Raw genomic sequence first — 16,288 nt, 5'->3', positions numbered from 1 at the left:
AACTTCTGATTCCTACGTTTTAAAATTTATTACTTTGTCATCTGGTCATTTTGTAGGCAAGGAACAGAAATATGACACTGTGTGTCACTTACCTCAGAGAAAGAGCAACCTGTGGTTTACAGAGCACTTAACCCCAGAGAACCTTTCCAAAATGAAAGTCAAGAAATGTATTTAGTTAGAGATATGTGATAAATAGGAAAAGCAATTTCATTCTATACCCAATCCTTTTTGGACTGTACACCTGTTGTACATGCACATGCACACTCACACACAGAGATCACTCACATACAGTATACAACATGGACATCAGAGAAAAGATTGCTCATCAGTCAGCCTTCATCTCTGCAGCCAAAGGTTTTCACTGATGGATAGTTAATAATTGTTAATGGGGTCTGTTCTGTATTCTGCTTATCATGACAAAGTGAAGAACAAACTACAGGGCTATTATGTCCTATGGGAAATACATGGTCCCAGTCTAGGGAGAATTTGGCCTTCTGGATTATCTGCTTCTTACGACAACAGACTCAGTGAATGTGGACATTCAGACTCGTGACTGTTTCAGATGAGCCAGGGAAGACTAAGTGATAATAAACCTTTAAGCAAAAGAGCAAAGTAGCCTAATGGTTTGGTGAGTATCTACTTTTTTATATGAATAGTCTCAACACAACAAAAACAGCTTAACAGCTGCTTTTCATTTGGCTTTGAAGTATTGGCATGTGAACTTATTTTATGTAGGACAAACAACAGTAATATCTTTCGTTCTGTGAGCTTGCACAGGGTAAAGTACTGGAACTAGAATTCAATTCTTGTTGTATTTAAACATAGGCTTACTACAAGTCCTCTACCAAAGTTCCCAAACTGAAAGTGCCTCCTATGAGAGTTATATAGTTACAGATGTGTAAGTAGATGGGGGGGCTGAACTTTGGACAAACCTAGGTTGAGGAATGATCTAATATTTTACATTTCAATGGAATATTATCTTTGTATGTATTCCCAAACCCATGTTTGCAGCTAAGAAAAAAGCACAGGTTTAATTTAGAAACCACAAAATGTTTATGTAAATGAAATCTTGTGCTACAAAGCTACTATCTTGAGACTCAGTTATTATTTTTTACCCACTTATTATCATAAAAAAACTAGTTCTCAGATTCTGCATACAGACAGCTTTATGTAAAATATATAAACATTTGTCCAAATTGGTACACAGATTGCATAAATATGGCAATTAAGATTGCATTTACAGATGTGCATGTACAATGTTGTGCAAATTATCACAATATTACAATTTCAGAAATTATTCAAATTGGAATCCAAGTAAAGCAATTAGTGAAAAAATACCCATGCAGAATTTAAATATCTCAGAACAAAATTTAAATGTCTTCAGTAAAAGGTCACACATTTAAAATAGTTTTATTCATTTTATTTGTATATGTCAAAATACATTTTTATTTCCAAAATAGTGGGTTTTGCAACTAGTTTCATGCAGAAACAAGGTCTGCTCAATACTACCAATAAAACCAATATAATAGCACAGTAGCTGTTCAGTTTTAGATACAAAGAATAAATAACCTAAATACAAAACACTAAAATATTAGAAACATGTATTTAATCATTCTTCACAGGCATCCAAACTTCACAAATATAATCCTTAGCATGCCTAACTGTTGTGCAACCAGAACGTGTTGCGGTCACTCAAACTGATCAATTATCTGTATATTTTACGTCCACATAAGACCATGGAAATTCTCTATATTCAGACCCACCATTCATACAGTTCAAATATAACCAAAAATAAAATTCCCATAACTATCCTTGTACCTTTAAAAATCAAGAATCCTGAGCTTGGTAGTAAGAGCATAACCTTATATCTTCATAAAACCAATCAAGAGAGAGAGGACTTAAAATCCTGCTTACCAAAACACCCTTTCCCAGCCCCAAAGTAATCTAAAATAGGCAGTAGAACACAATGACCTTTTAAAATGAAGGGGTACAAATTCACATTTAATATAGTATACAATACAATCAATAATACAATTAGCTACTATAAGCTTTATGATGTACAATTTATTCAAATGGCTGAACTGTTCAGTGGTTAAGGAGACAGTTATGTGCCAGAAATATGTAGTATTTTTTTGCATGGTTTGATGAAAATATAAAAGCTATTTGTCCAAATAAAAGCCATCTTCACTATGTACTTGATTTTGCTTTTTTTTTTTTCTTTTCTTTTTTTAAAAAGGCCACTGAAATGTATAAAATGGTCTGAACATGATGGTGGTATCAAAGTCAATGCCTCTTCACATGGCAATAACAGTGCATTTTACATTAACTCACGGGTTAAGTCTGCAAATGATTTCATAGCATTACTTTGGCTAGCACAACAGTTTTAGACAGCACTCAGATAAATATAGGTATGTGAAATGTGAAGCAATTATCTTATGCAACTTTAATTGTGGCTGAATACTATCAAATGAAAACTGGAAATAAAAGTAAAAGCACTTTACAGTAGAAAACTTTTGTAAAGATAGGGCTCCATATAATGTGTTACTTTTAAAGTCTTTATATCACATTGTTAGCAAATTTTGTTTTAACACTATTATGGAGTAGCCTACTTTGCATTAACAGACATTTGAAATAAGGAAATAGTCAAGCATACCATGTGGTGGTCTAAAAATCAAAACAATACATTTATTTATATATACAGCATCACTCAGTACCTGCTAAAATGAACGTGAAGATTACAGAATCTAACATCTTATACTACAATAATAAAAAACAAACAAAAACAAAAAAGTGACCAATGAAGGCAGAAAATAGGACTTAAAAGAACCTAATCTCAATTGACTTTAAAGCATTCATATAAGAAATAAATGCATATTGCACAAACAGTGAAAGCAAATGTTCCACCAAGCAATTCAGTTCCAGGTGGAAGACAACACAGCATTAGCCTAATACATAACAATGATATCAGAAGAACAAGTGTTCTTTTCTGTAAATGAGAAAGCTGTGAAAACATAGAAGAGTCTGCCACATGAAGAGTTAGAAGGAAAAAAATACAAACCCAAACTTAGATGTAAAGCAAAAAATTAAATATCGAAAAACTGGAAACTGTGGCACATCAAAAAATGTTGAATAACTGTCTTCTGTGAGAGCTGAAAGTTTTTGTTGACACAAAAGTATTTATGTACAACTAAGGCTTACTGGTTAAGTATCTGAGGCATATCTGGCCTTGAACACTTTCCTTATATGCTGGAGCTGTAAACAAGTTTTCTCAGTCATTAAAAAAAAAAAATCTTCTCAGCAGCTGCATTAACATGAAACAATGGTCTTGATACAAGAAAAAAAAAAACAAAACCAGAAAATTAAACAAAACAAAATTCCTAGATAAGAGGGCATTTGGCAGGATATCCAAAAATGACAGTCTCCAAGGATTCTTCCCAGGCTTCCAGTGACTGTCAGTTATGGTCCACTGGGTTGCTAATATGTGCAATTCCATTATTTGCTGCTTTTTATTTGGAAAGTTTGCTTATAACTCTAATCAAGGCCCCATTTTCATCCTTTAGCCTCTGGTTGTCTGCTTTTAGGTCTGGTAACATCTGTGAGGGGAAAAATAAAAGAAAAAAGTTTTACTTTAATAAGAAGATACAATGTTACTCTTAATAAATTTTATGTTTTCACCACAAGACACATGAACAAGCTTTGTCAGTTGTATAAATTTCTAGTGGCTAAAACGTATATGAAAGAAAGAAAAAACTTGATTTGTGAAGCTAATTAGTTTAATAAACGATGGAATTAAAAGTTTATTCTCCCAAAGTTATCAACTGGAATGTACTAAATCACTTGCTATTTATGACTCACAAGCACACCATATTAGAGCAGCCAAAAAAATGAAGCCTGTTTTTGTTAGGATGGGCTCTCAAAGGGAGTTCCTTTAAGACTTCCTGTCAGCACCTAAACCGAGGCCTTTTACTTTATTTACATCAGACCTCAAACCATAGTACTTACTATTACTCCACAAGGAAACCAGCCTATTTAGCAAAGTTTTGAGGAAGTTAGACTTGTTCTAAATTATTAAAATTCCTTAAAGGATTCATCTGTAGTACCAAGTTTAAGCATGTAGTACAATGTATGATCTAAGATAGGTGGCTCATTAAATTATAATAATTATTACTATTATTAGAACAGTATAAAATAATTTATAAGCCAAAGTAGTCAGTCTGTGTTTATGAAAATATCTAAGCACTGAAAAAATCACCAGTATTTGGAGCAAACAGAAAAACACACCCTCACATCCTCAAAGCAAATCTATTTTTTGTTTTACAGACAAACTGAAGGAGGGGGTAGAAATGTTATCAGTAAACTGCATTTTCCAAGAATGAATTAAATCAGATGTGCTCTGCCAGATTTGTTTGCTAGAAGTGGGAGAGCTTATATTTTGGATGTTAAAACATGCTTTCCAAGATACTTAAAATATCTTTCCAATATCGTTTCTCAGCTATCAAAATGTAGTAGGTTGTAAAATTAGATAAAAGTAAAACTTCTACTTGGCAAAATTACATAAAGCAAAAGCTTTATGAAGAGTTTAACTTTATGTGGAACCAATCAATTCTTGTGTTCACAATGTATGGATATAAAATACAGTAATCTTAAGTTTATGTATTAGGATACCGCTGTAATAAAGAACTATTTACTAAAGTACTATATTACTTATAGTACTATAAAGAACTGTATTAACTAAAGTGGTTCTGATTGAAAATGGTATTATTTTGAAAAATAAAGCATGCTTAATCTTCAGCTTCAACATATTAATTATATGTAAAATATTTTATACTGCTTATGTTCCATTTTCTTTCTAGCAAAGAATTTTAAAATTGTATTTAAATATTTAATCCCTAAAATATTTGTAGAGCCAAAAATGTGCACAAGCTTTGCAAAGGTGCAGACAAGTCTTTAAATCCCTAAATCATTTCCTAAATTTATTGTAGTTTATCAGCCAGAATATACAATTAGTGACACTTTCTAACATTCTGAGAAGCCATGCATAATTAACAGTTATATGATAAGCTTCAGACACAATGGCATTAATTTGTACAAGTGAGCTTAAGACACGCTTACTAATACAAAAACACCTGCCTGGCTCTACCAAGAAGAAATGATGAAACTATAAATTATAGGTTCACAGACTGCAGGTGCCTACAGAACCCTGAGCGCTTGGCTACCACTCTTGTCAAGGCCCTATTCTCAGTCAGCAGTCGCTCATTTAACTCTCTCAGAGTTTGAATTTGCTTTATTTGGTGCAGGTTCTGCAGGAATTAGAACATAAAGAAATAAAATATAAAAAAATAAGAAAATCGAAAAGAGTACAATAAAAACACAAAGAATCACAGATAACGAATATAAGAAGAAAAAATTAAGAGTCTTGACTATAAGGATATTCATTCCATGAAATTTGCAAAAGTAAATAGTGTAGTCCTAAAATTCCATATCAAACAAAATACATAACAAAATCCAAAAACTTTGTCTCCAAAGCCATTCAAAAATGTTTTAATAAGGAACCAAATTCAGTAATAATTAAATCTTGAAATTCTAATTTTATGGGCACATTTTCCTATGTATCAGTTCATTAATTCGTAATGTGATAAACATATTTTATGCAAGATAACACAATAAAAGGTAATCCATTAACTATGCTATTTTTTTCCCCTAGCAAGAGAGTTCCTTCCAACATTCAAAACAAACAGATACTTCTACAGGTAATTCAGACTTCAATAAAACATAGCTCTGCTCGTCCACTACTGTAATGTCCTTTATTTTCAAAGGAAAATATTTTTGTATTGCTACCCCCTCCACCATTTACTCTCCAAGAAACAGAGTATGTGAAATGTGAAGAATAAATAATAAATCCCAAATCTTATGGTTATTATTGTCTGATTTTTTCTATACCTGAACATCAAAAAAGCCAAAAAAACTAATCAACAAAATGATTTGAATTGTAAATGTTCTTCTAGCTCACATAAAACCTGCATTTAGGAAGGAAGAGAAGCACAAGATACAGATAACTCACAAATTACATAATCAGTATTGAGAACAATTAACATAAACATAGTTATCTATAAGAGTACTGTAACGCTTGAGTTAATTAACAGCACCATCTCTCATAAGTAGAAGCATGGTTTACTTACTTTGAGCTCTTCTTCCATTTCAGATATTCTTCTTTCTAGAGCTCTTCGTTCCTAGATCAATTTAAGGTACCAATATTAATCACGTAATTATTATATTCTTAATTTTCTTCTAAACTGTGAGAGAGTGATACTTTAGAGTCAAAAATCAAATCAGGAGCAGTGTGGAAAAAGATGTGATGCCAGTGATGTGTAAAGAGCTTTCTAAATTTTGAGAAGTAAATATGAAGATTATGATTTTTATTAATTTCTATAAGCTCTTTCTTCAAAGCTTTGACTTTCTAGTAAGATGCTACATAACATGTTCAAACTGTTTTTTTAGTTCACATAAAACTGAGGAATAAACCAATATTCAAGACTGAGGATTATATAGAAAAGAAAAAAAAAAACACACATAGATGCAATTATTCTACAGTGACAGAAGCAGAAACGCAAGCAGCAAACATGCCTAAATTTCAAAAGGATCGAAGAGAAGTCCATCTCCTCCACCTATAATGTTTGCTAGCCAACATTTATACAACTGACTTACAGCTTTGGACTTAGGTTGATACTGTGTGCAGCATTAATGCAGTGAATCTAACGAAGAAGCAACTGCATGCTTCTTTAAAGTATGCTTTAAAGTACCTCCTTTCGAAGAGTGACAGGCAAAGGCAACATACATTACTGCAGTGTACAGTTTATCCTCCCTTATAAATAATCAGCATTCTAAGGTGTTACGCAAAAAGCAAGCAGCGGTAATTAATGTGCTGTAAAACTTTGGTTGTTAGGTCATACCGCCCAGAAGATACTGACTCTTGCCGGTCACCTTTCAGATACAAACCATTTAAATTTAGTTTAATCACTATGAATTTCCAAGACATTCTTTCCCAGATTAATAATTAATGTTGATATTTAGTAAAGCAGTACATTTACTGTAAATGTTAATGTTTTTAGATTATGTGATGTAAAAAGTAGATGGAATCCTACTCATAGTCTTTTAAGTACCGTGTTATTCTATTAATAGCTTGTTTAAACACTATTATATAGACAAAAATGTTATCTTCTACGAACAGAACTTTCTCCTAGTTAATAATACAGCCATGACTAATTCATAAAAACCACTGCACTTCCCAAAACACTAGGATATATAGCGTCATATTTGATCCTCATAACTTGGTGAAATCTCATAAACAGTGTATTTCCTACTGCCGTCATCATCCTCAATTTTGTTAGGTACCTTCAAGATTTTAACTACTTTCTGATAAGGCAAGACAAGAACTCTCTACCAAACTGCCTTGTCACCAAAGCAGCATCTATAAGGTTGTAGGCAATTTCTTCTGTTTGACAAACTTACCAACATCAGAAAATATGGTTAAGAGAAAATACATGTAAAATGCTTAGCCCAGTGCCTGCCTGGTACATTATAGTACTGAATAAATGTTAGCAGTTATTATCAATACTATGATTACTAATATCTGTTAAATTGAAAGTAAATTAGCTACTTTGTAATTTATTTGCATTTGATAGGCAGACAAAGGAGGTCAGGTGAGAATGTCAGAGTATGAACATGTGTACTATGTGTGCACAAGCCTAGATAAAAAAGGACACTCTTTTTTTTTCGTAAAAAAGGTAAATTGGCTATTTTTGTAATGGGATGGAAGAAAATGTTTTATTAACTGCTCCTGATTATTTATTCTTTGACCTAGCTACCCAGGATGTGCTTTCTCCTCCAGCTAAGACCTTGCAGGTCTAGCCACTGCTCACTTGGACTAACAGACACTCTTTTCCTTTAACTTTTGATCATCGATACATTCTCAACTGCTCAGACTAAACTTGCAGAATTCTTCCTATGGCCACTGCCAGACCTCTGAGCAATAACAATAATAAATGGAGAAATACAAGTGAATATATCATTGCCAAATAAAAAATTATAGAAAGACATAAAAGGGCAAAAGGCTTCTCTAGTAATCAAATTTTTGTTTAAAATATACTATTTAGGGGCGCCTGGGTGGCTCAGTTGGTTAAGCGACTGCCTTCAGCTCAGGTCATGATCTTGGAGTCCCAGGATCGAGTCCTGCATCGGGCTCCCTGCTCAGCAGGGAGTCTGCTTCTCCCTCTGACCCTCCTCCCTCTCATGCTCTCTCTCTATCATTCTCTCTCTCTCTCTCAATAAATAAATAAAAATCTTAAAAATATATATATATACTAATTAAAAATGTTAAGTATTTAAATTCAAATACTTATCATTAACTTTAAAAGAAATTTGAGAATTTGATGTTCTTAGAATCTTTACAAACTTTAAGAATGGATTTAAATTTTCCAAAGAATTAAACTAAATGTATACATGATCAAAATGTTTTAAGTATACCACCACAGAAAACCAAAGAGATAAATGGCATTTCAAAAACATCAGATTCACTACCACAATGGGTACATTTCAGAATCAAGGCAAAGATTTTTTTAATCTGTTAAAAGAGTAACATGGTAAATTAAGTCTTAATATCTAGAGAGGTAAGGTAATTTCACATCTAGAGAGATCCCATAGAACTGTATAAAGAAGCTAAGCCAGAAAACATTCATGATTAAATTAGTATTAATCTACACTAACAAAAACTACCATTCATAAAAATAAAACTAAAAGAAAAAAAACCCCTACTATTGCTTATGTAAAACAATAAAGGGGGAAAATGATTAATTAATAAAATGGATACTTACCCTTTTTTCCATTTCTAATAGTGACCTATCAGCAAACCTTTCTTGTCTCTGTAACAAAGTAAGAAATATAAAAGGGATATTAAGTGCAATAAAAGGTGGGGGGGTGAAGGAGGACCATAGTAACTCCTCTAGTGGTGTTCAAATAAATCACAACATTCAGTTGGAGTAATACACAGGCATAAATAAAGAAAAGAGAAAACAATTTTCTATTAAAACAATATAAATTTAGAGTTAAAGGAATACTTAGAAGTAGAATGGTTTCCACAGCTCTCATGGTCTACCCATCACTTTTCCTCAGGTCTTTACACAGTTATAGTATGGGCTAAGGATGGGTGAGTACTGTGGAACAAAACCAAAAACACCCTAGAGTTTCCTCTCCGATGCTCAAGCTCTCTCTCACACACCACTAGGAGGAGTGGCTAATCTGAATGGCCAGATTCTAGGACCTTGACTGAAAGGTAGTTGGGACTAGGATGAGTGAGTATCCATGCAGCCAAGCCAGTAAACTGGCCTAAATTCTGTTGTCTCTCACAGCTTCGTATTGCTCACTCTCTATCTAGAGTTTTCTTTTCCAATCATCCATGCTCCAAAATTGGTAAGAAAGTTCACACCCCCTGTCACTTATAAGAAATCCTAGCTATATAGCTTTTCTTCTCCTGGTGAGCTTAGGGCTCTCATTTTTCCTGCTTCCTATACTATGCTATCAACTCAAAGTTGAAAAAATCCTGAGATTTGGGAGATGGAAAGGACCCTTGTGGTTTTAAGCCACATGTTATAACTAATACCTGAGAGTTCTGCATATGGATCCTGAGTAAAGGCCCAGTTAAAAACAAGGGGTATCCTAGGTGTGCCTGGGTAGCTCAGCTGGTTGAGTGTCTGACTTTTGCTCAGGTCATGATCTCAGGGTCCTGGGATCCAGCCCTGAGTTGGGCTCCTTGCTCAGCAGGGAGTCTTCTTCTCTCTCTGCTCTTCCTCCCACTTATACACACTCTCTCTTTCTCCCTCTCCAGTAAATAAACAAAATCTTAAAAACAAAAAACAAGTGGTATCCTAGTTCTTACACTAACTTCTGTACATGTATCTTCCTCGGGATTCCTGGTCAGTTTGCTATAAAAACCATCAAATGACTCATTTCTCAAAAGTGAATTTGCTGAATAATCTATTTTACCAATTTACCAAAAATGTTTTTTCACAACTTTAACAAGAATGCTCTTTTATGACTATTAACCACAAGATATACTTACAAATATATTTCATTGTTTTTTTTTCTTTTTAAATTTTATTTTTAAGTAATCTCTACACCCAACATGGAGCTCGAACCTACAACCCCAAGAACAATAGTTGTGCTCTACTGACTGAGCCAGTCAGGTGCCCTAAACGTTTCTTTATGTAATTTTCTGTTCTGCCAACCATTTCAGCATTCATACTTTAGTCTCATCAAGGCCTGTAACCTAAATTACTTTTTGATCTTCTTTTCACAATTTCTTTTTTATGGTTATGGTATATAAAATGTAAAGATCTAATCATGGCCAGGTGTCCTTCCTTTTCTCTGTTGTTTTAAATGGTTTTATGCTTTTGTGCTCTTTCTGGAAAAATAAAAGTCGGCGTATTTTAATTACTTATTGTTACAAATCAAATTCAGAATTTCAAGTATGATGAGACTTTCCAGCTAATTCTGATTTCTTTTTGATGTTTTTAAATTTAAATTTATATTTAACTGCTAAAAATGCAGAACAAAGGCTAATATGCCTCTTGAAGATGTGCAAATGAATCCTAAAACCGCTTTAAATAAAGACTGAAAAATGTAGGGGTGCCTTGGTGGCTCCATCAGAACAGCACGGGACTCTTGATCACAGGGTCATGAGTTTGAGCCCCATGCTGGGTGTAGAGATTACTTGGGGGGGGGAAAAAGACTGAAAAATTTAAAAATGACATTCAAAAGCACCCAAAAGAATTCAGAAACAGCTGAAACAATGACATTACATATAAGTCAATAAAATTTTAGATGGAAAACTAGCATTTTTTGAGGATTTTTCTTCATATAGGAACATTTAGCAATTTTATAATTCATCTGCTCATTTCTTAGGTTAAAAAATCAAGTTGAGTTAATATTTTTGGTTAATGTTCTAGTTAAAGCTGCTAAAAAATCATTATTAGTGAATCTAGTGAATTGACATTTGACAAAATATTATTCATCAAACTGGTTTCTGGTAAATCAGCCTATTTCCCTCCATTGGAGACTACATACAGGAAGGAGGGTGGCTGGATGAAGGCAGGATTCAGGGATTCTAGAGTCACAGGGCACCTGGGTGGCTCAGTTGTTAACCGTCTGCCTTCGGCTCAGGTCATGATCCCAGGATCCTGGGATCAAGCCCCACATCGGGCTCCCTGCTCAGCAGGAAGTCTGCTTCTCCCTCTCCCACTCCCTCTGCGTCTCTCTCTGTCAAATAAATAAAATCTTAAAAAAAAAAAAAAAAAAGAATTCTAAGTCCCTTGGCCAATTATTATTAAACACACTATTAACAGGATGATAGTTGGATAAAACTCCATGCTACTGTCAAACTGCCGCCACTATGTATACCCATGAATAGTTATGGGAGTAATGCCCCAAAAAGAAAATAAAAATCAGGTGGAATGATTCTTGGTAGACTTAAATGCTCAGGATAAATACTCTAAAATTGAACAAAAAGTTTAATGCTTATCAGTTTTGCTTTTACATGTACCCTTAAATTTTAAAAACATTTATAGTTTTTCCAACTAAGATATTAACTCTGAATATTTACCAATATCTTATACTCTGAATTACCCTTCCCATTATTCATTCAGTATACTGGGCATGGTACTCAGAATGTCTGCTAAGGCAGTTAATAGTAACTTGTTTTTCTGGCCACAATCCAAAGGATCAGAAATTGGTACATGACCCAAAGGCAACTTGCTCTGGGTTGTCCAGTGTCCTATGAAATAGTCACTAACAGGACTGCTCCATGCTGATAATAACTGGCTAATTCTATCAGATCCCCTCTCTTGCAGACTTTGAATGAGACACATCTAGGAAGAATTAAACGACAACAGGGTAGGCAGAAGAACAGAGAAACAGAGAAGGTAGTAAGCAGTAAAAACATGGATTAGCTGACTCACCGTAATGACAGGACACAGCAGTAGGAAGCAGTGGACTTTTTTTTTTTAAAGCAGTGGACATTTTTATTTAGAAAACATTATGATCAAATCTCTCGAGCTAGAGTTATTTTCAGAAAACCAGTGATGGTATTTTTGTGTGAGGAGGCTCATGAAGCTACTAATACAACCCAAAGAATGATGACTTTCCAGTTTATCATGAAGTCTAAGTTACCCCAGCAAGTTGTAACTTGAATGATGTTCCAAGTTTTTATGACACCTCACTATGAAACGTATTCTTGTTCTGACTTACTTCTCTGTGTATCTTTATAGTAAACCCTCATCAACTGATGGAATCTGCAGAGCCTTCTTTTTTTAAAAAATTTTTTATTGTTGTTAATCACCGTACATTACATCATTAGTTTTTGATGTAGTGTTCCATGATTCATTGTTTGTGTATAACACCCAGTGCTCCATGCAGAATGTGCCCTCTTTAATACCCATCACCAGGCTAACCCATCCTCCCATCCCCCTCCCCTCTAGAACCCTCAGTTTGTTTTTCAGAGTCCATCATCTCTCATGGTTCGTCTCCCCCTCCGATTTCCCCCGCTCCATTCTTCCCCTCCTGCTATCTTCTTCTTTTTTTAGCTTTAACTCCTGGAATTTTAACAAAGCCTCCATTGTGCACAGACAACTGCTTCACAATGTAATAGTGGTTAACAACGACAAAAAGGGGACCTGCTAACAAGTGTAAGTTCAACATAGAGAATTAAAAGATTATAAAAAAGATGAATGTAAAAGAATGGCCAAAGAAAGTATGGTCTCATTTATGGAACCAGAGATGTCATTTCTAGATGAGTGATTTCAAACTGGATTCCAAAAGCTGAACTGCAGAAATGTGTTTATACTATAAAGTCTCATGTTAAAATTAAACAAGTTTGTTTTCTTAAAAATTACAAGACTGCTTAGAGCCTTTTAACACCTGAATAGTATCCTGTAAAATCTCCAAGATGTAATATAGTTTATTTCCCATGAAATACTTGGGTCACAAAACTCTTTTCTTTGAAGGGGGACAGGTGGAGAATGAGCAAGGAATGTGCCTATTACTATCTCCCACAATTAGTATTCCATGGAAAAAGCTTGGGAAACAATTCCTAGATCATACATAGCCTAGATCATATGTATATGGTTGTGAATTTTGTTTGGCTATCCCAATTTTCTTGTCTAAAACAGTCTCCTGTAGGCTGTTGCATAGAAGGTAAGTAAAAAGAGTTAATGACAAGCTATCTTCTAGCTTTAGTATATCAAATTAATTTTGGGAACAAACAGGAAACATTTATAATGAATAAAAATGATTATAAATTATAAAATTTTTAATGGCTTTAAGAAGATTCTGTACAGATGCTTTTAATACCTTGCTACATTTGGTATGCTGGAAATAAGCATTTAAGCCCTTTATGTATCACAACATAGGTATTTTTGGCTTAAAAATACTTCAACTTTCCATTATAAGGTTTTACTTCTATGTTTTTAATTTATTCTAGAAAGAAGTAAATGGAAGTTATGTATTATTTTGATTCCTTCTTAGTAATAAGCTATTATCAGTAACCAAACTTATGTTTCAAAGAAACACCTGAGAATATTTCAATCTAATTTTTAGACAGAATAAATCAAAACCATTACTTTCAGGGTAACAGAGAAAAAGGTACAAACCTGGGTGGCCTTTTCCAATTGTAATTTAAGATCGGTCAGTTCCATATTTGTATCATGTAGCTGTGCTTTCAGCTTTTCATTTTCAGCTAGAATCTGTTCATAAAGCTATAAAAATTAGGGTAGAACAACAAATTACTTTTCTGCTCTCTTAATATTTTAAGATTTCCCACTGATTACCTTGCAATATTAAAACAGAAAGATTAATATAACATATGAACCATTAAAGGATACATTAAAAATATTTTAATGCTTTATGGTTGCAAGGCAAAAATTTTTGGTTATGCAGGTATTTGTCCCATGTAAACTCTTTAACACATTAGTTCCAGTATTTAAAATTTAAGAATTCACTGAAAAATCTAACTTTTCTATTTCCATTAACAAATCTTCAGTTATATGATAAAGAGGAACCACACAGAGTAACTATAGCTAGAGCTGAGGAGCCACTGTGATCTTCATCTGGGGTCTGTGAGCTTTCCTGCCTATCATTCTCCCTTGAATTCCTGGCACTGACATGGAGCATCAGTTGTATTTATCATTATAATTGTACTGCTTTTACTAAAATTTGAAGGAAAGTGAACGATTTCTTGAATACTTTCATAACATTTGAATCTACTACTTCTTTCTCCCCCATCTCTCCTACTACGAGTATAGATGCTTAAAATCATCTCTTATCTAGACTATTCCAGTATTAGAATTGTTTTCCTGACCTCCAATTTGTCCTATACATAGCAGCAAGAGTTAACTTCTTCTAAAATGACAATCTCAATTTCATATGCCAACCACTCCATTAGCCCGGACATCAGAAACCCCGAATAGCTTCCCAGTGTTCTCAGTACAAAGATACCCTTAAGATAGCCTGTGAAGCACTGCACAGTCTGGCCCTGGCCTCTACATCTAAGTGTAACCTCACACGACCATCCCTTCTGCCCTACTAGCTATACTGAAGATTTAATCACTTCAATGCATCCCATGCCTTTCTGCCACCACGTCTACGTCTTTATATCTCATTCCATCCAGAAAACTTTTTTCTCCCATTTTGCCAGTTAACTAATTGTCCTTCTATGATTCGCCTCTGAAGCTTCACTTCTTTAGGAAATCTATCTTTAGGCCCTGTCACTTTCCTTTGTTATACACTCTTATGAAATGCATTCTTTACTTCAGATAATTGTTTCAAGTTTTAAATTATACATTAATATGACTGTATGATCATGTCGGTCTCTGCTACTACATGGAAGATGTCCACAAGAACAAGGACAGTTATCTCCAACTCTACTGCCTATGAGTAGAAGCTCACTACTTAGGACAGTTTAGTGTTCAGTTCTTTACCGAATGAATGACAATCTTATACATAATGTAAACTGATCCCCCACCTTCCTTCTTTTGCTGACCTGGCTTGTAAGAAAATTCAAATAGCTGCCAACTACCTGGGGAAACATGTACAAATATCACAAGCCTTCTTTTTCCCCAACAAACTTCATCAGGTTTATTCTAAGCTCATAATATTAAGAATTACGAGTCATAATCCTAGACTGTTGAGTTTCCAGGACTTACTTCTTAAATACTTCCATCCTTAAGACATAATAGCACTTACACTATCACAAGTTTTTTAGTTACCTAGGAAAAGCTCTGTTCTCTGGCTGCCTCTTAGTGACAAATAGGTAAAGTATGTGTGCATGCTTGTGTGAGAGTACATGCGCACACCACCCCCGCCTCGCCCCCCCCCCCTCGGGCTCCCATGCCTCTTTTCAGCACAATCACAGTATCACAGTACTGGCCTGAGACACTTAAGTGTGAAATAAAGTCTCTTCCCTTTAAAAAACAAACAGCTAGGGATGCCTGGGTGGCATAGTCGGTTAAGTGTCTGCCTTTGGCTCGGGTCCTGATTCCAGGATCCTGGGATTGAGTCCCGCATCCGGCTCCTTGCTCGGCAGGAAGCCTGCTTCTCCCTCTCCCACTCCCTCTGCTTGTGTTCCCTCTCTCGCTGTCTCTCTGACAAATAAATTAAATCTTTAAAAAAAAACAAAAAACCCCAAACAGCTATTTATATTCTCCCTACCATTTAGTGCCCCAAACTGAAAATTAAAGTAAGTTATTTCAAGATACTGATTTCATTCTGAGTTTCTAGGAATAATATCCAAACATAAATATATTAAGACAAAAGATTATTTTTAATGAAATGTAGTTGAATAATCCAAGTACCTTTTTAAAGTCAGTTGAGTCGTCCTTTTCTAGCCTGCTACTGTAAGGTTTTCTTTCTTCTAAGTAACTGTATGATCCAGAGCGACCCAGCAAGGAATCATACCGATCACCAGCTGATGTGGAACTGGTTTCATATCTTTAAAAGATGAGTTAAAGTAAAAATCTTTATTATAGGTTTTTACAGCTCCCATTAACATGCATCCTAGTACATTTTAACTTGATATTCCAAATAGTAGGTAATATTCTCTTTCATCTATTATCATCTGTATCTGTGATAATAAATGGAAAGTTATTTATAATACTATTAATTTCTATTATTTGAGGAGAGATTCAATATATCTAAAAAGTCAGAACTGGTTTCACATCGTGATAAATTATTTCAACAATTTTAG

General features: G+C 34.3%; 1 protein-coding gene across 9 annotated transcripts in view; it reads right to left on the bottom strand.

Moving 5' to 3' along the window:
- Nucleotides 1-1,038: 1,038 nt before the first annotated feature.
- PPP1R12A (protein phosphatase 1 regulatory subunit 12A) overlaps nt 1,039-16,288 on the bottom strand; it is a 145,158-nt gene continuing 129,908 nt past the window's right edge. For 4 of the 9 annotated variants that reach the window (XM_035002073.1, XM_035002078.1, XM_035002077.1 and 1 more), the window contains 6 exons: nt 15,897-16,032; nt 13,698-13,802; nt 8,871-8,918; nt 6,180-6,230; nt 5,131-5,300; nt 3,519-3,593 (listed from right to left, as the gene is read on the bottom strand). In XM_035002073.1, the coding sequence (XP_034857964.1) occupies nt 5,166-5,300; nt 6,180-6,230; nt 8,871-8,918; nt 13,698-13,802; nt 15,897-16,032 (475 nt within the window). In that variant the 3' untranslated portion in view covers nt 3,519-3,593; nt 5,131-5,165. Of the gene's footprint in view, nt 3,594-5,130; nt 5,301-6,179; nt 6,231-6,950; nt 6,982-8,870; nt 8,919-13,697; nt 13,803-15,896; nt 16,033-16,288 lie in introns of those variants that run through there. The other 5 variants (XM_035002081.1, XM_035002080.1, XM_035002075.1 and 2 more) reach the window with 4 other exon arrangements.

The sequence above is a fragment of the Mirounga leonina genome, unplaced genomic scaffold (assembly GCF_011800145.1).
Source record: "Mirounga leonina isolate KUSES-001 unplaced genomic scaffold, KU_Mleo_1.0 Mir_126, whole genome shotgun sequence".
Classification (NCBI taxonomy): domain Eukaryota; kingdom Metazoa; phylum Chordata; class Mammalia; order Carnivora; family Phocidae; genus Mirounga; species Mirounga leonina.
This window is presented reverse-complemented; position numbering and strand designations above follow the sequence as displayed.